The sequence below is a fragment of the Ctenopharyngodon idella genome, chromosome 19 (assembly GCF_019924925.1).
Source record: "Ctenopharyngodon idella isolate HZGC_01 chromosome 19, HZGC01, whole genome shotgun sequence".
Classification (NCBI taxonomy): Eukaryota; Metazoa; Chordata; class Actinopteri; order Cypriniformes; family Xenocyprididae; genus Ctenopharyngodon; species Ctenopharyngodon idella.
The window spans coordinates 15,746,685-15,771,298 of NC_067238.1; the positions used below are offsets into that span (position 1 = coordinate 15,746,685).

The 24,614-nt window shown below is 36.9% G+C and overlaps 4 protein-coding genes across 14 annotated transcripts in view; 2 read left to right on the top strand and 2 right to left on the bottom strand.

The window, feature by feature from the left end:
- LOC127500451 (E3 ubiquitin-protein ligase TRIM39-like) overlaps window positions 1–1,817 on the bottom strand; it is a 5,193-nt gene extending 3,376 nt beyond the window's left edge. For both annotated transcript variants that reach the window (XM_051871509.1, XM_051871508.1), the window contains exons 1-3: window positions 1,700–1,817; window positions 231–802; window positions 23–118 (exon numbers count right to left, since the gene is read on the bottom strand). In XM_051871509.1, the coding sequence (XP_051727469.1) occupies window positions 23–118; window positions 231–800 (666 nt within the window). In that variant the 5' untranslated portion in view covers window positions 801–802; window positions 1,700–1,817. The remainder of the gene's footprint in view (window positions 1–22; window positions 119–230; window positions 803–1,699) is intronic.
- meaf6 (MYST/Esa1-associated factor 6) overlaps window positions 1–7,629 on the bottom strand; it is a 25,221-nt gene extending 17,592 nt beyond the window's left edge. The window contains exons 1-8 of one of the 6 annotated variants that reach the window (XM_051871515.1): window positions 7,487–7,629; window positions 6,773–6,888; window positions 6,601–6,688; window positions 6,452–6,497; window positions 4,432–4,621; window positions 3,380–3,409; window positions 3,066–3,099; window positions 2,354–2,787 (exon numbers count right to left, since the gene is read on the bottom strand). In XM_051871515.1, the coding sequence (XP_051727475.1) occupies window positions 2,773–2,787; window positions 3,066–3,099; window positions 3,380–3,409; window positions 4,432–4,621; window positions 6,452–6,497; window positions 6,601–6,688; window positions 6,773–6,888; window positions 7,487–7,576 (609 nt within the window). In that variant the 5' untranslated portion in view covers window positions 7,577–7,629 and the 3' untranslated portion in view covers window positions 2,354–2,772. Of the gene's footprint in view, window positions 1–2,353; window positions 2,788–3,065; window positions 3,100–3,379; window positions 3,410–4,431; window positions 4,622–6,451; window positions 6,498–6,600; window positions 6,689–6,772; window positions 6,889–7,486 lie in introns of those variants that run through there. The other 5 variants (XM_051871517.1, XM_051871519.1, XM_051871518.1 and 2 more) reach the window with 5 other exon arrangements.
- On the top strand, window positions 7,588–12,053 carry stpg1 (sperm-tail PG-rich repeat containing 1). Its single transcript, XM_051871512.1, has 10 exons — window positions 7,588–7,729; window positions 8,467–8,560; window positions 8,648–8,706; window positions 8,799–8,905; window positions 9,024–9,122; window positions 9,336–9,515; window positions 9,890–10,001; window positions 10,594–10,762; window positions 11,625–11,815; window positions 11,937–12,053. The coding sequence occupies exons 3-10, from the start codon at window positions 8,676–8,678 to the stop codon at window positions 12,008–12,010; spliced, it is 963 nt and encodes a 320-aa protein (XP_051727472.1). The 5' UTR covers window positions 7,588–7,729; window positions 8,467–8,560; window positions 8,648–8,675; the 3' UTR covers window positions 12,011–12,053.
- Window positions 12,054–18,564: 6,511 nt separating this feature from the next.
- map7d1b (MAP7 domain containing 1b) overlaps window positions 18,565–24,614 on the top strand; it is a 46,108-nt gene continuing 40,058 nt past the window's right edge. For 2 of the 5 annotated variants that reach the window (XM_051873107.1, XM_051873105.1), the window contains exon 1: window positions 18,566–18,918. In XM_051873107.1, the coding sequence (XP_051729067.1) occupies window positions 18,852–18,918 (67 nt within the window). In that variant the 5' untranslated portion in view covers window positions 18,566–18,851. Of the gene's footprint in view, window positions 18,919–22,794; window positions 22,847–24,614 lie in introns of those variants that run through there. The other 3 variants (XM_051873104.1, XM_051873108.1, XM_051873106.1) reach the window with 3 other exon arrangements.

The window sequence follows — 24,614 nt, forward strand, 5'->3', positions numbered from 1 at the left end:
AATTGCATTATTTTAAACACACTTTTCTGACTTCTGCTGAGTGTTTGACATCTTGAATCTTCTTGATTCTGTCCTGGATCATCTGCTGTGTGTCTTTCTGTGTCTTCATCAGTTGAGTCTATAGACAGAGAACAATACACAATATGTTTTCATAATTGATTCATTTATATCAAAGAACGTGATTCCTCATGATATGAGCCCTTTAAAATTAGTTTGTTAGTAACTTCTACCTTCTTCTCTTCACTCTCCTCTTCTAATGAAACAGTGTTGTGGTTCTTGTGGCCTGTTACACCACACATCAGACACACGATTGTCTGATCATCTCTACAGAACAGCTCCAGAGGTCTCTCATGTTTCTGACATATATAGTCCTCCAGATTCCTCACAGGATTGATCAGTTTGTGTTTCTTTAAACCTGCCACTCTCAAATGAGGCTCCAGGTGAGTTTCACAGTAAGAGCTCTGACACCCCAGACACGACTTCAGGGCTTTCAGCTTTCTTTCCTCACAGACGTCACACAGAACTTCAGGTTTTTTCAGAACTTCAGGTTTTCTTTCAGGACTTTTCTTTTTATAGTGATCTACAACTTCTCGGAGTGTGGTATTAATCTTGAGATCAGGTCTGTGCTTGAAAGTTTCTTTACAATATGGACAGTTGCAGGTCTGGCTGTTGTCCCAGCACTTATTCAGACAGGTCTTGCAGAAGTTGTGTCCACATGGAGTGCTGACAGGATCAGTGAACACATCCAGACATATAGAGCACTGAAGCTCCTCAGTCAGTGGACCGCTAGAGGATGACATACCTGGACAGAGAAATGATGAAGATAAATCACCTTCACTACTAGTCTGATTTTAACCTTTATGCATTGTTCATTTAGGGTCTACACTCAGAATGTTTGGAGCCTCCCCAGACCCCAGACAGTAAGATAAGTTTTTTGTAACATAATGTAATTTTTTAAACAAACATAATATTGCTCAATTACTTTAGCAGAAGATTGCTGCCATCTACTGGACAACAAACACTTCTAAAATTAAAATAACATGAAACTTCAGTGTGTGTAGGCTATGTGAGCATGAGCGTGGATGTTTTATAGCATTGCTGTTCTGCATTGTGACTGATTTATTGATTTTATTTGACAAATTAAAAAAAATATATCGATTTTATCGACCCCCATTCATTTCCAATGTGGGGTCTGAACATCCTGAGAGGCATTGCCCCCTCAGATCTGATTTGTCCACCCTCCAACCCCGAAATGCGATCGATTTTAACCCTTTGACGGCTTCGATTACACCGGTGTGATTAGAACGTTCAGTGCACTGCTAAATTCAAACCCTTTGGCTGGAGCTGAGCCAGAGACGGACGCGTTCAGCGCTTTTCATATTTCACAGCTATTCAGTGTTTCAACCACATGTTTATTTGAGGTTTCAGACGTGTCTGTCTGCAGTTATTTTTATTTCCTGTTTCTTTAGCCTTTATGCCGTGTGAAAAAATTACAGAAACACCAAACTTTGTTTTGAAACCAAACAAATCATATCATTTTAATAGCCTACTATTCTGATACCTTTTGAGTGCAGCAAACAACTAAAGCAGACATGCCTGATTCATGAACTTATTCCGGCTCGACATAAACCCTACTAAACCAGATCACTTCCATTAGAAACCTGTTCAGCTCAATCTCTCTTATATTTCTATCTCTTACCTGTGAGTATCAGATGTGTTCACAAGACTCTTTGAACGGCTCAATAAATATTCTAGAGGTTGATCGTTTCAGGCGTCCATATTGTTGTTGATCAAGTTAGTTTCACTTTCTCTGAATCTCACTGAACTACAGTGATGTCAAAGCCCCTCCTGTATTCACACACTTTCACTTAAATTTGTCTCTGTATTCAGTGTGTTGGGTTCATGTATGTCTGTACTTTGGAACTTATGTTTCTATCAGGTCACAAACAAGAAAAATTAGCAGACTTACAAAAGCTTGATTGTTTGGTGATATCTGTGAAGAGTTTCCAAGACAAATGCTGCTCAACTTATAGATGTTTCATAAAGTCATAAGGATTGTTAGTTAATTTGTTGCTCTTATATGACATTTTATGGGGTGGTCTTTTGCTCTCGTAGAGGAAGGGTTCAGTCGATCTGTAGGAACCTGCTCTGAGAAACACTGCTATGATTTTACAAGATCCAAGTTAAAAGGTTTATAACGTCTCAAACACAAAAGATAGCAGCAGTAAAACGAATTTCTTGATATGAAGAATAATCTCAGTGTTTGTTTGAACAACTAGTATTAATTGATTTAATAACATTCATCAAGATGCTTACTGTCTAAATGATTTAAAACTAGCCACCAAAGAACAAATCATTGTCTTATTTCAGTTTTATTCAAAACAAGATGGTAAAAAAAAAAAAAAAAAAAAAAATGACAAAACCAACTTTTTACATTAGCTACACAAGTTTAACAAAACAAAAGTGATGGATATCCAAAAGCAGGAGGGAAAGGTTTGGATCCACTGATACATCATCAATGTAACATCATAAATAAAAAGATTCCAGCATTATGAGCAGTTCTGGAACATGTTTGAAATACATATCATGCAATAACAGGATCTGAATCCATCAGAGACTAAAAATCACTTGAGAGCTTCACTACGGTCAGGAAAGAAGCAAACACAAGAGTGGAGAAATGCAGGGGAAGATCCAGACGTTCTGGACCGGAAAGAATCAGGACTGACTGAACAGGTTTGTGTGAATGTCTGAGAGTGAAACTGAGAGGATCCGTTAGGCCGAGTAATCCTGCAGAATCAAACAAATCAAACTATTACACAGAGAAAAACACTGGATAAAGAGATGAGCTAATGTATGTGAAAGCGTTGACAATTCAAATATACAGTAAATTATTAACAAAAGATTTAAGCAGGATAACATCAGAATATGCAAATACTCTCATCACTGATTGGTCTGTAGTGACATCATCTGGCACATTCAAACTTCAACATTATATTTAACAGCAAAAAAAAAAAAAAAAAGAAAAGTTATTTACATGTGTACAAGAAAAGTACATCTGAACTTACCGCTCTGGGTTTCTTGTTCATCTTCATATCAAATCTGTACACAGAAAACAAATGAACCCCATCATGGTCAGATAAACTAATGAACCCGTTTAAAACTGTGCATGCAACTAACTAAAAAACCCAACATGTCTATGAACTCCACAAGCATGCAGCTGAAAAATAAAGACAAAACCAAAACAAATCTGCAGCAACATCTGCGAATGATGAGGTAGAAGCAAGCAGCACAGCATTCATCCACGCGACGTGGACGGCCCTACGCAGCTAACGGACAGAAGACACGGGAGTGAGAAACAGGAAGTAAAATTGAGACTTACTCAAAGTCATAATCAAACATGCCAGAGGGGCTGAAGGGGGCAGCGTTAGGAAGGAAGAGAGCATCAGAGGTTAGTGCACTAGACTGACCATCAATCCCACAGTGGACTAGATAGGGTCAACACTTGGGTTTATATATAGACACTAAAACATCCTCTATAGGGCCAATATCAGACCCTAACTAGTGCTCATCTTATTTAATGGGAAACGATCCTGAATGCAAACTTCATCTGCTCCAAAGCAAACCACACGTGACAAAATCATGATTCAACATCATTTTTGTGGCTTAATGACAGGATTATATCTGCAAATTTACTTTATTTTGTACAACAATAAAGGAAAAAAAAAAAAAATCAAAAGAGTCTGAAAATTGTTCATACTGTATATCATATTGTGCATTTCCTTAAAAAAAAAAACTACAGGCCAACTAACAAGATTTACTCATGAAAGTCACATTTGAGGTTAATTTTAGACTTTGTTAATATCAAAAATTCCAATCCATAGTAATTTTCCATAAATCATCTATAAACAGTAAGAAAATGAGCTGTATATATACTCTTCACTCAGTGAGACATTGAAAACTAGCTTCTCAAAATCTTCCTTCTCTCTATCTAATACAAACACAGACGTCTGGCAGCTTTAAACAGTTTTATTTGAGTGTTTTATTCTCTAATCAAACCAGACTCTTATAGGTCTGAACTGGACCAAAACAGCATTAGATAAACATTAGGACAGAGTAAGAGACTTTAGACCAAATCCACAAGAGAGAACAAAAAGAACAAAGAAAGATACAGAGCAAACTCAACTGAGCAGGAGCCACAGCATTATGAAACTGAAGTAAACCCCTCGCATTTGGGAAAAGAGGCACGGTTATAATCATCTATGAATATGTTAATTTATAACCCCTCCCACATCCACTCAGATGTGTCCACAGGAGATTACATTAAACATTTCACAGCCTGTTCTGAAATAGCATTGGATCAGCTGGAATGAAGTCATAAATAATTAACCATCTTATATCCTGGACCCCAAGGGCATGCTGGAGATCAGGTACCTGTGTCTGTTCTTGTTCTTGCGTTTCTTGTGGCTGTTGTGGTGGCTTCCAGAGGAAGAGGAAGCAGCTTTCTGGGGTTTCAGGTCCTGTAGGGCTCCATCTGCCTCCTCCGTGTCTTCCTGGCTGGGTTCGTTTTCCTGGTTCTGGAGGTCCGGGGACGTGTCGCTCTCTGTTCCACTGCCTGGTTCACCTATAAGAGCAGAAGAAAAGGAAAGTTTACAAACATAAAGTGATTAACATATCAGGCCACCAAATACACTGAATCAAAGTAACTTACAAATCGAGATGGTTACAACTACACATCCCAGCCTAAGATAGCTTTCATATTGGGAGATATTTGCATGCATTAAGGAGACGCTTTCAAAATGTGAGGTATTAAAATTGCGTCTAAATGTGCGCTCGCGTTTTACTTTCGATTTCATGATCACGTGTACTCTGTGAATAGGAAGCGGCAGTGCTGAGTGCACATTCTACAAGATAAGACATTTGTCAGAAGCTTAGGCTCTGTTGTGCAACAAATCCTCTGCCATGGTCTTGTCAGTCATCTCGTCACTTTTGACACATGATCAGTGACCTCTGACTGCAGCTTATGTTGGGTGGTTATCCAACTGAATTAAATGGTATTAATCTCTATAAAAAGCAAAACGACAGTGGAAGTGTAATGTAAACGTAGTGGTGGCATATTCTATCCTAATTTCACCCTCATACTCTGTCGTGGCAATATCGCAAATAGCTTTTGACCCCAAAGAGAAATCTCGTCACACACCTAATACACTATATAACTTTTTTTCAATGCATCATCAATCCTTCTTCCAAAACGTGTTTTTGTCTTACCCTGATTCACTATGGTAAGCCTATTATAAGTGTTTATATTTTAGACCTGAAGGGATTGTTTTCATGGGAAATTGAGTGCATACGTCACTCGCCATGTGTGTTTCGTCATATCTGTAAATAGAGAAAAGTTGCTCCGGCTACTTTGACGCATGTTTAGTCTGGGAGTGGCATAGGTTAGTTGTCACAACAAATGACAAAGGTTGATATGGAGCAGCTAAATCTCAAACCTCTGAATATCTGCTGACAAAAAGAAAACCCAACAGAGCTCATAATAAAACAAGAATCGACATCAGCTTGGCTTTTCGAAGATGACGAGAACTGAGGGATTTAAAATGTTGTTAAAGCGATGCGGAGATGATGTTTTTATTACTCAACAGGTAAGTAAGGTATTTTATTGAACAGATAAATAACCATATGTAGCTTTCTAAAAGAGTTCATTGTAAAGCATTATCTATTATGAAGGGTCATTTCATTATGGTTGTTGTAGTGCTGTGCTGGAATTTATTTTCAGGGAAGTTTGTGTCTATTATTGGGTAAAGCTACAGTAATGTCTTCAGCTAGTCAGTTTGAGATCTTTCCATCTAAACTGGTTATATCTCTTAAGACTAGTAGTGAATATTTTATGAGCAGTAGGATAACCATATTCATCCGCAAAATCACACAGAGATGAAGCACAACCAAAACAATGTTCTTCTGCAAAATGCATGCAGTTTTGTTTTTGAACCACTAGAGGGTCGGAAGCTACATAGTATACCATTAGGTGTGTTTGACTTGAAGCGGCGCTGAGCAGACCGATCAGTGTATTACATCAAAATACCACATATGGAGCCGTCTGCTCTCTAACCACTCTTTGATGTCATACACCGATCGGTCTGCGCAGTGTCACTCCAAGTCAAACACACCTTTTAACTTTGTGAGCTGCCAACCTAGACAGCATTTTTGGACTTTACATTTATGTCTGAATATTCCTTTGACAATACTTATGTTTACTGCCAATACCCAAAAATGCTGCCTAGGTACATCTCTTTTGATTTTGAATGTTCAGGTGAGCCTATGATGGAGGGGAATGCCTACACAGACAGCTCACTAGGTTTTAAAACACAGCTTTTTTTTTTTTTACAATAAACGAAGATACATAATTGATTGAAATTTCTTGCAGACACAAGAAGCTCAAGATTTTACTCACGTTTTTCATTCATATGATCAGGAATCCCTCCAAGAGCACAAACAGCCTATCAGACAATCCACACACATAAAAATAATTTAGATAATTTTCTTAATTATTGTTTAATTTCTTTGTTATTAATTCTTAATACATATTTCTAAAATACCCACCGCCACTGATGTGACAGAGGACTTGCTGAAAAGACGTTCCGCTTCCTTGAACTTCCTGTTCCTCCGATCAGTCTTGCTGTTGGAATTCCTAAAACAGAAGAAAGTTCATGCTGACCTGTAGGCCTTTAAGATATATACATCGTTAAACCACATGAAGACACTTCACACTCACTTTTGATTGGTCAGATATCGGTCCCATCCTCGAATGATGTTCCCATACATCTGAGTGTCCTCCAGGTAACTGCCTTCAAATGCATAAATCTGTCTTTCTAGATTCACCAGAGTCTCCTGAAAAAAAAATATGTGCAAAATCTGTAATTATATATATTATATATACACACACACACTGTACATAGTGTTTATTTTAACTTAATGCTAAAAACAAGATGTAAATTCGACGTTAAAAAAATCATTTTAGCTGCAGCTGTCAATCATACATGACCTACATAAGATCACATCTTAATAATATTAATTACACTGTGCAGTTCTACTTTCTTCACTTGTTATTTTCTTAAACTGAAACTGCACAAACTTCAATCTGTGCACAAGTGGCGTGCTTTAATGCTGTATATGTTGTGCATCAGGAGGCGCCACAACAAAAGCGGCTAATACAGTTAGCATGTTTACAGTAATATTCAAGATATACAGCAGCAATTAGAAAAGTCATTTTGATAAATGTAGAACAAATAGGATAATCTAAGACTATCTGATTATTAAATACAAACACACATGCATTAATTTTAAATAATGTATCTGTACAAATTTATTTCAGTCTCGCCTTAGCATGCTAACCTAGATACGGGTATTCTAGGCTATATACGCATTATTTGGTGCCGGATCAAGATGGTTTTTGGACTTTTGGATATTTAGAAACGTGTATAATTACCGCAAGCTCTTGTTTTCTCTTGACCAGCTCGGAGAGTTCGCGGCGGGTATCGGGAATCTGCGGTGGAGTCGCTTTGGCGTGCATCGCCATGATGGAACTGAACTGCTCAATGACCGAGAGAAGCTGATGCAGATCCTGCTGACTGCAGTACTGTACATGTCCTCCAGTCCACCAGGGGGCGCTCTCTAGATTTTCTTATTGATTTTTTATTTATTTTTTAAATAGCAGTTTTCGATTCATAAGGTATGTTTAAACTTGTTTGCTGTTGTCATGCCTCTGAATTGAACTTTTTTTTTTAGGTCTTGCGGTTTGGGTACGATCCGTTTTATGCCAGGAAATAAAATAATAATAATAATAATAATAAATCTGACAGTAGTTGTATGTATACTATAAAAGCCCTAATAATAATGACAATTATTATATCCAAAAAAATATAACATTTATCAGATTTCATACTAATTGAAGATTACGTTTAAGGCGTTTCCATGTGACGTATCCTCTTTGACCAATGAAACACGGACACAAACGGGTAAGCCACGCCTTCGTGGGATTTGGTCTTGCGTTCTTTTTCGTTCTAGCCAATATGAAATTTCAGCCAACAATAACATGGAGCTCGAGCTCGCGTGTGTCCCGCACAACAAGATCTCGCGCTTTCTCCCGCTTTTTTGACTTTTCCGTCATTTTATACACAAATATATAGCCAGTAGCCACCAAGCGGCGACATAGTGTTTGTTATAAAAGCACTTGCCAAACGTCCCAGTAAATGGAGGACAGTGGAACGAAAGGAAGAACTATCATTTTAATTAAAAAAAATATTTCATATGAATAACCTTATAAAGCTAACGGGGTCATAAAATTATAGAATTTTCTAAATTATTTTAAATAATTTATAATTATTTTAGGTATTTTTGTATATTTATTTTGTTTGTTTTTTGCGTGTGCCAGTTAAACTCATGTAAACTTTTTTTCTGAACCCACAGCTTGACGTTTACACGTTGCCATGACAACAAAGAATTAATCCGCCCCAAACTCTTGAGTTAGTTCACCTGCAACAGAATGAAAACAACAGGACAGGTATTTCTCTCGATGTTTAAACTGACTAGTGATTAGTAAATAAAGACTTTTTTCTGTTTATCTTTTTCTTTCTCCCTCTGCACATAGAAAACTGTATGATCAGGGAAAGGAAGGCATGGGTAAACTACACAAAGGACTATATGTGTGTGAGTGAATTACCTCTAGTTACCTCCTTAAATCTGCTAAAGAGTTTTTACTGCATTTATTCTTATTCCGAGTCACGTGTTTGGTTCTGTAGCTCAGGGATGTGCTTCATCCATTCCTACTAAGTACCAGACAGTCATCATCAGTAATGAAGAGAAGAAAGGCTTTTCCTCTCAGACAAAGAGGCTTCAGGATCACCTGGTGAGTTTCATAAATAATTAATCAAATATATTCTCCAAGTATATGGCATTCCAATAAAAGCAATGTTCTATCTATCTATCTAACTATCTATCTATCTATCTGTCTGTCTATCTATCAGAATGAGAACCCAGGGCCTGGTTCATATATCTCACATGCATCTGTTGAAGGATCCAGTCCTTCATTCTCTAAGAGAGGAACAGGCAGCTTTGCGTCAAAAGTGAGACCTTTATCATCACACACTTTACTTACTTATCCTACATTAATCAGTTTCTTTTTTATAATTAAGGTCTCAATATAAGTCTAGGGCATTCAACATTTACTCTTATTCTTTAGACATTTGGCATTTTAATTTGAATAATTGGTTCATTCCTTGCAGCTCTTTGAAATATGATATTATGAATAATACTACTGACTGTTTTTGCATCTCAAGGCTGGTCGTGTGCCCCGTAGCTTTCCGAGGTTAAGCCCAGGACCTGATGCTTATAACCTCCAGACGTCTCTGCTTCACAAGCATGATTTTAACAGAGGAGAATCCAGAACGTTCCGTCTGCCTCTTGCAGTAAAGAGGGAAACGCAAAAAAGTGAAAATCCTGCTCCAAATCAGTATGATGTATGTATGTATGTATGTAGTATCATTGATTAAATATGACTTTTGCAAGTACTCCAGCTTTCAGTGTCACATGATCCTTCAGAAATCATTATAATATGCTGATTTTCTGCTCAAGAATTTCTTAATATTATCAGTTAAAAACAGTTGTGCTGATTCATATTTTTGTGGAAAACATGATAATTTTTTAAGGATTCTATAATGAATAGAAAGTTCAAAAGAACAGCATTTATTTGAAATAACTTCTTTGCAGTGACTTTTGATCAATTTAATGCGTCCTTGCTAAAATAAAAGTATTAAATTCTTTAAAATATCTTACTGTCTCCAAACCTTTGAATAGTAATGTATTATTTATTTACTTATTCATTTGCTGTCAGGTGTGTTATAGTGTCGTGGACAGAAATTCAACCGTTTCAGCTCGCTGTGCGTTTCGCTCCAAAACCAGACGTAGTGCCAGTGTCTCGGACAACTTTAAAGGACCTTCTCCCTGTGAGTAACTCACATATTTGGCCAGATTTAGATGAGAATAATTAAATGTGCAATCCAAACTGTTAAAATGATCAACACTTCAGTAATTAACACAAAGGTAAAAACAGCGTTATATTTGAAAACATATGAATATTGATGAGTGTTGTCGGCTTTTCAAGGGTCTTTACAGCCACTAGTTGCTTATTAGCTTGTATATTGGCTGTTTATTACTATTTATTAAGCACATATTAATGCCTTATTCTGCATGACCATATTCTACATCCCTAAATCCTACCCAATACCTAAACTTAACAACCACCTTACTAACTATTATTGAGCTGCAAATTAGGAGTTGAAAAGTGGAAGTTGAGGAAAAAGTCATAGTTAATAGTGAATATGTGTTCCCCATACTAAAGTGTTACCAAATGAGGTATAGAATTCATTGGAAAAGAAGAGATATTATGTCTAATGCAATTAGATATGCTCTAATCACATTAATCACAATCAAATATTGTAATGCCATTAATCTTTTCATTCATATGTTCATGTTTAAAACTATCTACTGCCAAACAAATGAATTATGAATCTGTCCATCTTTATCCTTGTTCTGAAGGCCACTATAAAGTGAGTGATGTTATGATCCAGAAGACTCCTCAAGTTCCTGTCTCCTGTTTTAAATCCACCACTGCCCGGATCCAGCCACCAGTGAGAAACAACATCCCCGGTCCCGGGACCTACAACCCATATCAACCTCCAGAACCCGTGAAAAGAACTGTTCTGCCGTAAGTGTTGCCAGAACTGGACTTAAACCAATTTATATTTTATTTCATGCTGTTAAGAGCACTAATGCACTGGTGGAACATCTACTGTTATAGAATGCCTTTTTAGCCATTTAAATATTGCTTGCAAAGAATTTCATTAGAATAAACAGCTACTTTTGAACATATTTTACATAAAATAGCTGCTTTTATCATTAACTAGTTTTCAAAAGCGGTGTAAGGATAATCATGATACCTCAAATGTCTCATTCTTCTCTGGATTAAGTAAGGAATAATTGATGACAGGCCGTTGAATTATTAGAAAATAATGCACACCTGAGGTGGTAATACGGGTGTGCATTATTTTCTAATAATTCAATGGACCGGAGTCAATTACTTCGCTTATACAATGGTTACCAGTGTTGGGAAAAGTTACTTTTAAAAGTAATGCATTACAATATTGTGTTACTCCCTAAAAAAGTAACTAATTGCGTCACTAAGTTACTTTTTATGAAAAGTAATGCGTTACATTACTTTTGCGTTACTTTTTCATCTGGGATGGGCTTGTTTGTTTTTTAATAACAACAAAAAAAGTTCTATTTTTGACAAACATTCAGGCCCTTTCACACCAAAAGTAAAATGAATAAGCCTCAGACTGAAGGAAATGCATATTTACGCCTGTACAGTAGAGGGCGCAGCTACTTATTTGAAAAAGTAACTTAGATATTTTGTTGTAAATTGCAAAAGTAGTGCGTTACTTTATTGGTTACTTGAAAAAAGTAATCTGATTATGTAACTCAAGTTATTGTAATGCCTTACCCCCAGTATAGTAAAATAATATAGCTGTTTTATGTATGTTACATAAGATGATTTTATCTTTGTGCAGAAGGAGACACTACTTGGGATTATCAGCGCCACCTCTGATACCCGCCAAAGACCCACCCTTCCCCGGCCCGGGACACTATGACATAGTGCACGACAATCGTCCAGCCAAACAGCTTGTGTCCAGCGCCGCCTTCCTGTCTGGAACAAGCAGGTGGATACAGGAGGCCAAAGGACAGGACATACCTGGTCCAGGTAACACATACATCATCTCTACTTCATTGAAAAATGAGGCTTTTACTTATTTTAGCTATTGTTGGCTAAAGAGTTTTATCATGTAACTATGTACTGAATATCCTAAATTTCCTCCTTCCAGGTTTCTATGAACCCACGGTCCTTTCAAAGACATCATTTTTGTATAATCCTGCAAAAATGTGGATACCTGCTTAGACTTTTGAATACGTTTTAGTAAAGATTTACTTAAAGATTTGAAGTATTTGTGTGCTCTTATTCCATAAAATGTCAGCCCCAGTAAGATTATTATTTCTTATTATGAATTTTTATATCAAATTCTTGCTATGAACAGATATATAAACAGGTTAAGGATTTCACAGGTTAAGGATTTTCCTAAAACATGTCTAGTTGCTTTTGAACTTCTAGCAGACATGTCTGCAGTGATCTGAACAAATCAAAGCATTCTCAGAAGCGTAGAGCTGCTTTCTCGGTCTGACTCACGTCTGAACAGCTGAAAGTCAGAGCAGACACAGCTGAGCTCCAAACCCTTGATCTCTCAGCAGCTGATCCTGGACCTGCTGGACAGTGAACATGATGATGTGAGTAATGTGCTTCAGCTGATCCTGGGTCAGTGATGTAATAAGCGGTAGGAGCAGCTGTTGTGGGACTGGAGGAGGGTGTGGAGGTCTGTGTTCATCTGAACAATGCCAAAATCTATGAGGGGATTTCAGACGCTCATGCTTCAGTGAATGACCTCTACGCAAGGTCAACATTATGCATAAAATGATTCATCAGGACTGTTTATTTTCTGTTTAATGGCTTTTTTTTCTAAAAGATTATTCAATTATTATTTCACAATGTATTAGTGGCAACATGCTAATATATACGAAGACTTTTCATGTTTTTGAAAGTCTCGTCTGCTCACCAAGGCTGCGTTTATTTAATAAAAAATACAGTAAAAACAGTAATATTGTGAAATATTATTACAATTTAAAATAAATGTATGTTAATAAATTAGAAAATGTCATTTATTTCTGTGATCAAAGCTGAATTTTCAGCATCATTACTCCAGTCTTCAGTGTCACATGATCCTTCAGAAATCATTCTAATATGATGATATTATTATCAATGTTGAAAACATATTAATATTTTTGTGAAAACAGAGATACATTTTTTCAGGTTTCTTTAAAGAATACAGAAACAGAAATCTTTTGTAACATTATAAATGTCTTTACTGTCACTTTTGATCAATTTAATGTGTCCTTGCTGAATATTTCTTAAAAAAAAAAAATTCTGACCCCAAACCTTTGAATGGTAGTCTATATGCTAATGATTTTTAATGATAATTATAAATACATATACTCTAAATCTTCCATTTAAAAAGCTTTAAAATAAGTCTATGGTATAGAGGTCTTTTTAACATTTCAATTTTGCATTATTTTTAGGTAATTCAGGGCTGTATTTAGACTTTTCCATTTCTGAAATTTGAAATTGTGTGGTTTTTGCCTGTACATATTTGTTGTAGGTGGTTGCCAGGTCATTGCTATGCGGTTTCTAATGTGTTCTTCTGAGTGACATTGAGTGTGATGCTGTTCAGTTGCTAGGGTGGTTGCTATGTGGTTACTTGCTAGCCCAAGTCAAATGAGCCACCCTCAAACCTCTGATTGTCTGATTTTTAGATGGCTCCAGTGACAGTCCCTCCCTTAATGTAAGCCTGTGGGAATTTTACACCCAATTTTACATTTGACAAATTCTGAAGAAGTAATAGCTTTTTTGAAGTAATATCTCACCTCTCCTTAACAAGCTGGATTATTTGAGGTGTCATTCTGCAGTCGATGCAGAACAAGTTAAGAATTTTGATTCTTAGGTTTACCGGTTTTTCATATGTGAGCTTTCTGCTTTTAACAACACCTATATAAGAACATATATATGCATTCTCCTATTTAAAAGCCTTTAAATTAGAGTTTGCTTTATAGAGCTACGCTTCATTCAGTACCAGATCTAGCTGTTGAAATATTTGAAGTAATAAGAGTGCAGAAATGCAGAATGTTGTCCACCCATCCCGAATGTCGCCTGTTGGTGATATCTCAAACCCCGCAGCTGTTCGGACCACCCCCGTCAGCAGCTGTGAATATATTCAAATGCTGACCTCACCATTGTCCGATACATCATACAGATTTCATGAACTGATCTTAGCTGATAAAGTGATGTGATGTTGAAGCTGAGCATGCTATTGACCAACATCCTAAAAAGTCATTGTACATCACATGTGAGGAGGGATCCACTGTAATGAGGTTTCCATAAAGGGATAGTGAATATTCTGTCATCATTTACTCACCCTCGAGTTGTTGCAAACCATATGTTTGGTTACCCAAATATGAGTAACCAAACTGTTGATGGGCCCCATTGACTTCCATAGTATGGGGGGAAAAAATACTATGGAAGTCAATGAGGCCCATCAACTGTATGGTTACCAACATTCTTCAAAATATCTTTTTTTGTGTTCAGCAGAAGAAAGAAACTCATGAAGGTTTGAAACAACTTGAGGGTGAGTAAATGATGAAAGAATTTTCATTTTTGGGTGAACTATCAATTTAATACAATAGTTTACCTTTAAATGAAAAACATCTGCTTATAATCTGCTCACCCTTATGATGAACCTATAGGTTTTTGTTTGTTGATGTTTGCACACAATGAACGTGGAATGTGACCAGTTTTCCCAATTAAAGTAGTCCAACTTTGTGTGAACAATATCCCATAATCTATGTTGTTACTCACATTTCTCTATGGTCAAATTTTGCATTGATAACTTTTTTTTTTTTTGGTGAGCTGTTCTTTTTTCAAAGGTTCACCTAAGATAAAGGTTCTTTATTGGCATTGATGGTTCCACAAAGAACCTTTAACATTCATGAAACCTTTTCATTCCACAAAAGTTTCTTTACAGTCAGAAAAAGGTTCTAATCTAAAGGTTAGATTATTAAAATGTTCTTCACACTGAGAAAAAAATGGTTCTTTTAAAAACTGTTCACTGCAGGTTCTTTGTGTCACGGTCTGTGGTTGGATGGAAAGAGTGAGGACTCAAAGGTGCAGATGATGGGCTTTTATTAAGAAATCAAACAAAACAAAACACAAACCAAAACTACCCCAAGGGGGAACACATAACAAACAGCAAGACTTGATTCGATTCGACTCGACTCGACTCGACTCGACTCGACTCGAGCGAGGAAACACACAGGGGAACATCCAAAGTACGACAACGAACCAGCACAGGACTGCAAACACAAGGAGAATAAGTAGGGAACAAACAAGGCAGGTAACGATGTGGAACAGGTGGGGCAAATTAACCAATGAACAGATAACAAGATGGGCGGGGTCCAGACAATAGACAGGTGAGCACATGGCAATAGGAAACACAAGACAAGCCATGTGCTCACACCAAACATAAACACAAGCATGACAAGAAAGCATGAGGCAAGAAACAAAGACAAGAGAATACGGGAGTTTCAGAGCTCTCACAAAACCAAGAATATACTAGAACAGAAGTGACAGAACTCTGACACTTTGTGGAATCAAATTGGCTCTTCTATGGCAAGAAGTCCCCCATTTGAAACCTTTACTTTTAAGAGTGCAGTTGCCTCTCGTTTTCTAATCTACTTGTATTAGAATTTTGTGTTTATAACCATTTAAAATTGCTTTTTTATATATAATAATATTGTATTATTAATCATGCATTACTAGATGACAGATGGCCACATGATTGAAGTGCAATTGAAGGTGCTTTGAAGGAGACGCCAACAGATGAGCTTCAAAATGGGCTTCTTCAAAAGCACATCCAAAATACACCATTATACTCAAGATTCGTCCCATTTCATATACTTGTGCACAATTCTGTGCGGTTTGTAGTATAGATAGTGATAGTGTAATCACATGAAAGTGTGGAATGTTGGACCCTTTATGCACAGTTTCAGTTATGCTGTGGAGGTCTAAATTTAATGCACAGTAGAGTACATAATGCATAGTTTAAGTGCATAGTGTATAGTATGTCATTTGGGACACAACATCAGATTTGCCCTTCTTATCAATGATGATGGTGCATGTTAGTTGTTGTGTAGATCACAGAATAACCCAGGATCATTATCAGATTTTATGTCTAACCTCTTTACTTTAGTTCTGCCTCTCTTGAGAATTTTGATGTGAAATCTTCGCAAAGCACTGCACAGTTTATATAAAACCCATCATAAACAAACCTGTTTTTAAGATGAATCACCACATTTGTAAGTTGCTTTGGATAAAAGCGTCAGCTAAATGTAAATCTGTTTTGTGGTTTGGGGAAGTCTGGACCAACCTGACCGCATTCTCACCTGATGTAGACAAAGCCTCTTTTATCACATCTGCACCATTCTCCATGGCAGCGAGACATAACTGAGATGAATTTAGGAAGGGTGCGCAATGACTGCGCCATCATGCCGGGTACACATCCCCAGGGTCCTGCACTGTACAGATCTCAATTGTTTAACTCATGACTGATTGGATCTACATTTATCTCAAAATACCCCCAAGCATGGACTGAAAGCAGTCTGAGAAAACTCGCCGCCTGACTGCGTTGCATGCGGTTTTTGACCTCTGCATTATTTTTATGTCTGCTTTAGCTGCATAAACACTACATGTCTTTTTTTTTATCCATTTGCCCGATTTTGTTTTGGAAATGCACATGACTCACAAATGTAAGTGGTTTAATGCAGTTATGCTCCACTAGTTTAGTGCTGGTATTGTTGGCTGGGTTATATCAGTGGTACCAGATGGCTGATTTGCTCCGTGCTGCTATAATGGCCTGATTTCAACTCTTAAATGCTCTAGTTAAAGTATTAAATAAGACCAGACTCGCATTGGCTTACACATGACTCAATCCAGTGGGAATCATAATGACATTTCCAGCAGTCTCAGACTGGTGTGGTCTCAGTTAGAAGGTCTGAGGGTCTTGGATTGGTGCTTATTAGCCTATTATAGTTCAGACCTTGGACATAACTGTATTCTTGCAACATTGTTTGAATTAAATCTAATTTAATGTGATGTTTAATGTTTTTTAAGAGAAATAGTAAGGTTATCAGTTTGTTACACCTTGTTTCAAGGCAGACCTGGTACTTAAATAAATGTATGCAATATTAATTTATTACAGTTATTTTGAGATATAATGGGCAACCTGCTTTACAGTCATGTTTTCTATTTTAAAGGATTAGTTCACTTCAGAATTAATATTTCCTGATCATTTACTCTCACCCCATGTCATCCAAGATGTTTGTCTTTCTTTGTTCAGTCGAAAAAAAATTACGGTTTTTGAGGAAAGCATTCCAGGATTTTTCTCCATATAATGAACTTCAATGGGGACCAACGGGTTGAAGGTCCAAATTGCAGTTTCAGTGGAGCTTCAAAGGGCTCTACACGATCCCAGCCGAGGAATAAGGGTCTTATCTAGTGAAACAATCTGTCATTTAAAAAAAAACATAAAAACAACCAAAAATGCTTGCCTTGCACTGCTCTGCTATGTGCCACACATTATGTAATCATGTTGGAAAGGTCACGTGTGATGTAGGTGGAAGTACCGCGGTAGGGTGAAAAACTCCATCTCATTTTCTCCTCCAACTTCAAAATCGTCCGACATCGTTGCTTTGTAAAGGCTGTTTGACTTAGTCTTTGCATGTTTGCTTTGCAAAAACTTGCTCAGTACTTCCGCCTACGTCACGTGCGACCTTTCCAACATGACTATGTAATGCATGGCGCATTGCAGAGCAGTGCAAGATGAGCATTTGTGGTTAAAAAGTATACTTTTTTTTTTCATTTTTGTTTCTAAAAAACCGACCGATTGTTTGGCTAGATAAGACCCTTATTCCTCAGCTGGGATCATGTAGAGCCCTTTGAAGCTGCACTGAAACTGCAATTTGGACCTTCAACCCGTTGGTCCCCACTGAAGTCCACTATATGGAGAAAAATCCTGAAATGTTTTCCTTAAAAAAACTAAAATTCTTTTTGACTGAAGAAAGATAGATAGACATAAACATCTTGGATGACATGGGAGTGAGTAAATTATCAGGAGATTTTAATTCTGAAGTGAACTAATCCTTTAAGAACAATCATTGTTATTGTGTTTTTAGAGAACTATATAAAAGACCTGTAGGCTTTGTGTAAAAGTAAACGAGCAACACATTAATTTTATATATATAATATACAGTATATATAATCATATATCATAATTTGTTTTAAAACTAAAGCCTTAGACACTGCCAACTTGCCCCACAATCTGCCAACATCTATCCAAAAGGTGGGTATTTACTGTTATATATTATTATTATTAGGTGCTACTTATTGAGATATTAAGCATTTTTAATAAACAACTGTTCAGATAGATTATTATCTGTCTTGCGTTTGCAGGCCCACCAGGTCATAGTGTACATTGGATGACTTCTAAAATATGGGATCCATCTCAGTTTTCCAGTGGGACACATTAAAGGACGTGTGCCTCCATCCCTCTGCCGCAGATCCAGCTTTTAGAAACCAGAAGGGGGAGCCATGCTGAAAAAACCTACGAACATACCTTTTTCTTTACAGCACATGAGAAGACTCCAGTATTTTCCTTTGTTTATTGACGTGAATTAAACATATAAACCAAAAAGATAGTCTATATAAACACGAGTATCCTTTTTAAACGTGCTAACTGTGTGTCAGTGTCCCCCATCCAGGTCAGTGGTGCGGTCCAGTGGATAGGCAGAGACCGTCCCGCATAGAGCGGCTGTATTCAGCGAGCGGCTGCTGTGTGGTGGGCAGGGCCCCGGACCTGGGCCCCCCTCTTCTTCTATCTTTAGTTTTCACAGCTGAGATCACACAATTCAGTGGGAATAGCGAATTTAATCTATCATCGATCGTTTTTCTCTTTTAATAGAGCTCAACTGTTTGTTATTGATCAGATTTAAAGGGCCACCGTATTCGGGTGTGTTCATAACTGGGAGTTCCTCTTTTTACGCGTCTCTTTTGGACCCTGTAATGGAATGACTGACAACAAACCATGAACAAAATGGAGAACAAGGCTCTAGAGAGCAGCTTTGAAGAAAAACTGACGCTGTCAGACAAAGGTATGTACAACTGAATTTAAGAAATACGCACAATATGTCCATGAAACCCTGGATAAACGCACGGGTGGTCAAAGGACGCTGAATATTTCAGGGGAGTCTTCATATGTACGCATAATTTCAGTCATTTTATAGTGTTTATTTTCTGCATGACACTGTTAGTATGTTAAAGGTGGCTCATGGAGATTTCTGTGCCACCTGTCATTAAGAAAGCGTTAAAAGTAGCGGCTCAGCTGCGCGTGACCTGGATAACGGCTATTCGCATTTCTGTGAGGAAAATTTGTGGTGTAACGTCGACGCTGTAAATTTCTTGTGCATAACATGATTTGGACAGTTAGTATATTCGTCGTTTTGTTCATGTGATCATTACTATATTTCCATGAGAAAACCACCAGTGCGTCGTTTATATGTTAAGAGGTTTCATATGTTTAAGCGCAGTACCGGTGTGCGCAAAAACAGCCACGCGCACGTCTATTTACCCTCTACATATGTATTCAGCACCAAATGAAAGCTCACAAGTTTTTCGTTGTTGCCATCATGATTAACACTCCTATTGCTTTATGATACAGTACTCAATGTGATCCTGCATTTAGCAACTACAAAAAAAATGTTCTTAATCAGTATTTTTATATTGTTTGCCAGTAAAAATATCGAAACACACATGACAGTCTGTGTCAAATAACATCCCCAACTTGCATTTCATAATAAATTTTACATGAAAGAGAGAAATTCGTTTATAATTGTGCATGGATCATGTTTAAAATGGATTCTGTAGTATAATTGTTATAGATCTGGGGTTTAAACCTAGAGGTTGCAGGTTCAAATCCCATAAAGTGTGATTCATAATCAGCTATTGTGTCCTTGATCAAGGCATTTAACCTCATGTTTTAGTCATAATGTACTGTAAGCTGCTTTGAATGAAAGTATCTTCTGAAATAGGATGAGTCCTCTCATAAATCACTATGGCAAGGTCAGAGCTTCCAGATGTGTGCTTGCAGGTAGACTATTGACAGTAGGTCAGTGTGTGTTATGCTAAGAAAACATCCTGGTCATTATCTCACAAGATCTTAGTTTGAGCAGCACATTCCTGTCTCTTGGTATTTTTATGCTGGTTGATTTAAAATGTAAAATTCAAAAAGGCTGTTTTGAACAGGCATACCACATGTACACTCATGTGGCCCTAAATTATAATAATGCGCAAAAGAGGAGGAATCTCAGTACTGTAAATGCATTCCTATGTGATGACTGTGTTAAAAACAGACCTCGTTCTCTTCATTTTTGACCCGGGCCAGTAATCTACAGCCTATAGCAACCATGAAGATGAATTATAAAGCAGCTCTACTGTCTGTAATGTTATTCTGCCATTCTTGTAGCTCTTTAATAACCTCATTCCTTCTTTTTAAAGGACCAATCAGTTGTGATCTGGTTCCTCCCACATTTTGTTCTGGTGTCTGTTATTCATATCCTGAGAATGTAAAGCTGATCCTAGATCAGTGGCAGCTGTATGTCTCACACTTTGGGCTGTTTGAGTCACGGACAGCAGTGTGGCTTTATTATCAGCTCTGATGGAGGCCTTGTCCTGCAGTCTGAAGCTCAGAGAGAAAGAGAAAGACAGGTCAGAGAATCCAGAAACATTGATTGCTTTGTAGTGAGTGTTTTGGGCTCCGGACCAACACTCTTCAAGACTGAACTTGTTCAAAGGGACACTGTTTCCCCATCACAGATGAGATGGTATGGCTCTCTCTACAAAGATTATCAGGTTTTCTCTTACGCACTGGAAGACATTTTCTGTACTGGACATAAAGATTCCACTTGATGAGATGGAACTTTATTTTTGACTATTATATATCTACATATTATATATTTATCTTTGCTGTCTTGCGATAGGAACCAAGAAGATTAGAGCCTTGTGCCATAAGAGAAAAAAGATAAAACGTTTTATTGTCACTCTAAAAAATGCTGGATTAAAAACAACCAAAGTTGGGTTGAAAATGGACAAAAAAGCAGCGATTGGGTTAAATGTTTCCCCAACATGCTGGGCAGTTTTATTTAACTCAACTATTGTTTAAAAATTACTATATGGCTGACTTAAAATGAACCCAAAATAGGTTGGAAATTAAAAACCAGACATAATTACTAGAGGCAACAATAATAATCAAAAGGTGAACATTCATTAATAAGCAATTGAATAAATGTTTGTTTAATTATTATTCATTAAACTTATTAATAAATGTTCATTTAATAAACATATTATATTTATTAAACATTTAACCCAACCGCTGGGTTAAAACAACTCATTCACTGGGTTAAAACAGCCCAATCGCTGGATTTGTTCATTTTTAACCCAACTTGGGTTGTTTTTAACCCAGAGTGTAGTTCACTAGAATTTTATTTATAATTAAATGTATACCATTTCAATAAAATATCTAGGCTATGTGTGCCAGCTGGCGTTATTTTGGTGACATATTTAAGTCAGCAAAATGTACAATAAAAATGTTCAGCCACAAATATTTAAGTTTGTGAGGAATAGGCACAAGCACAAACTCTCCAAAGAACCATATAGCAACTCAAGAACACTGCACAGCCGAAATGTCTCTTGAGAAAAGGGTTCGACCTGATGTGCAGAACCACTGAAGAGTCTTAATTTTTAAGAGTAAGCCCAGATGAACATTTGTGAGGTTTATTTCCTGTGGGATTGAGTAATTGTTCGAGCTGAAGGCTTTTTTCTGCGTTGGTAATGTATGACGTGGATATTCTCATTCTCAGACACTCAGGGCCAATGACGAAATATTTCCTGCTTTTTTTCCAGGAGGTCTTAAAGGGTTGGAAATTTCAATATCTGGCCAAAGTGGCCAGCTCAGCAGACTGCACAAGATTCTTGCGACAGGTTTCATACAAAGAATTTCATAATAATATTACCCAACAGACTGCTTTTTTAAGCATGATTTAAAATCATTTTCTGTGTCTACAGCAAAACTCACAGTTTAAATAAGCTTCTTTTAACTGTATTTTAATCATCTAAATTCTCAAATCATGTCAATTGTTGTCATAGCCAACATTTGCCATGATAAATATACATCCAAATATAGACACTCAATTTTTACTTCTGCTTTCAGTGGAAAATATGAGTAGTTTGTGGCATATCATCACATTTTGTATGATTTTATGTTGCATACATCATGGCAGTCGGTGTCGTCCACGAGTAATCATGACTGTTTTCCAACATAATGTTGTTATATACAAGCACACCAAGTAATGAGGGGATGACTTCTATTTCTGGAGGTATCTTTGGCAAGAGCTGCGTGTCATAACCGTGTGGGAAGACGGAAAAGGAAAGAGAAGAGGAAGGAATAGAGTGAGCAGCAGCATGGAAGGATTTCATTTCAATGTGAGATGTTTGTTTCCAGAGGCCTGAATCTGAAGTTTTATGTGGGCGGAAGAGCAACAAGATGAGAGGAAAAAAGACAAGAACTGGAGAGAGCTATAAAATCTGCCCGGAAACAGCTTGGATTTTAGTGCTATACAGGACGTTGTATGTTTTCTAATATGATTTATTTGCTGAATTAAGAATTTATGAGATAGCAACCATTCAAACCACCTTACCAACCAGAAATGCATTGTTATTATCCTCAGTCTTAACAAAAATTATTTCAATTCCTCTTTATATGAGGTTTTTTGGCTGGATAGTCTTCTTGCATTGCCAAATTGTTCTTTGGAAGTAAAATATTGATTTTCATTATAAGTTTGAACTAAAAACCGCTACATACATATGGATTAATTTTACGATCTCTTTATGAACTTTTTAAAGCATCAAAGTGGTAGTTTCGTAGCTGCCAATGGAGGGACAGAAATCTCTCAGATTACATTAAAAATATCTTCATTTGTGTTCTGAAGATGAACGAAAGTCTTGCGGGTTTGGAACGACATGAGGGTGAGTAATAAATTATAGAAATTTTCATTTTTGGATGAACTAACCCTTTGATTAGAAGTTATCCTTAGTTAACCACTGATCTACAAAGATTTGAGTTGTGAAACAAGAGAGATGTTTCTAGAGTCCAATTTTTGCATTCTGCTTTAGTTGTATGTAACTGTAGGAAGTTTAGGAAATGCCACATCCGGCTCTACAATGACACTAGATATCTGGATGACCTGGATATCCTTCTTTCCTCTTAGAACATCAATAGCAGACTTTTTAATGACCTCTTAATAACCTTAAGCAGCAATTGGCAGACGATGAAGTCATTTTAACATGGAGAAACACCATAATTTGGCAGTTCTTTCCACTCTGAGCTCTATTTACCCTAAAGCTCATAATGATGGTGTTCACTGATGTTTCAGATCTCAGAGCCATTTCTGTTTTAAAACTGACAGTGTGCACTATGAAATTAGAGATTAATCGTCTTAATCTGCAGTTCTGCTTCAATAATGAGGTGTGGTGTCTGCAGAGTCGTGGAAGTCAGGATCATGTTTTTGTTGGCAAAACTGTTTTGTGGCAGCAGCTGAAATATAAACAAAGTGAGAATTTGTGTGATTAGATCTCGTCTTCACTGTTGCACAATGACTTTTCTTGGCGGCAGGAAAACAGTGGAAATCTGTCTCCGTCTTACGTAAGCAGGGCGTGTGAATTCCTTTTGAGTCGAAACATGAGAAAACAGGATCTCCTCAAGGACAGAAGATTTTAAATGAACCGGAATGAATATGTGTTTACCAACATACAGATCTGAAAATGAGGTCAAACTTTGAATAATTTCTGAATAATGCATTTCATTGTTGGTGTGCTGAGAGAATGTTTGTAAATGGTTATTATATATGCTAATTTATGCAGAAATGCAGCTAATTTTACTGTAATTAGACACAACGTTACATGCCCAGAGTCTAGTTTCCATTATATTAAAGCTTGTGGCATTCTAGCACTTTACTCAGCACTTTCAGTTTATAGTACATCGGTTTGATTTCTTTCATCCTTTCCGCAGACCAAAAGGGATTTTCAGAATTCTGTAAGCACATTAAACACTCTCCTAAACTTCTACAGAATAGTGGAGAATTTAAAAGTCTTGCTGGTTTACAAAGCTTTCTGAGCTTTCTTTTGCTCTATGAATCCCCTGACATAGTGTTTTCTTTGTTGAAGTGAACTTTTAGAGTTTACTCCAATGGTCTATGGGCTCTGTTTATTATTTGACGCCTTGTCTACAGAGTTGGTGGCCTCAGGAAGTATGTAGAATCACTAAAGTGTGGTTGGCAAGACTCTGGTGTGCCTGGACTACAAGACAAGAAGAATTATGGTCGTGCAGTTTTTAGTGTTCAACAGTATTTTATAAAACAATAAGCCATTACAGGTTGTGCTTAAAAGTTACCAGAGTTAAGAAGCTTTGTTTGGACACAAAGCACAATGCCTAAACCCCCCTTAACTGTGGTAATATCAAATGTATTTAATATTGGTTTCTTTTTAAATAATTTCATCATTAATTAATAATGTAACTATTTGATATCTTGATCTAAATTTTATTTGTGGGAAAATACTTTTTATAAGCCCTTGTGGGCTATTATTATAATCTTGTTTTCGGTTTTTAAATAAGATTATTTTGCTTGTTTTTAAGGAAAAACTCACTTAAAGGATTAGTTCACTTTGAAATGACAATTAGTCCAACCTTTACTCACCCTCAAGCCATCCTAGGACTTTCTTGTTTCTGACGAAGACA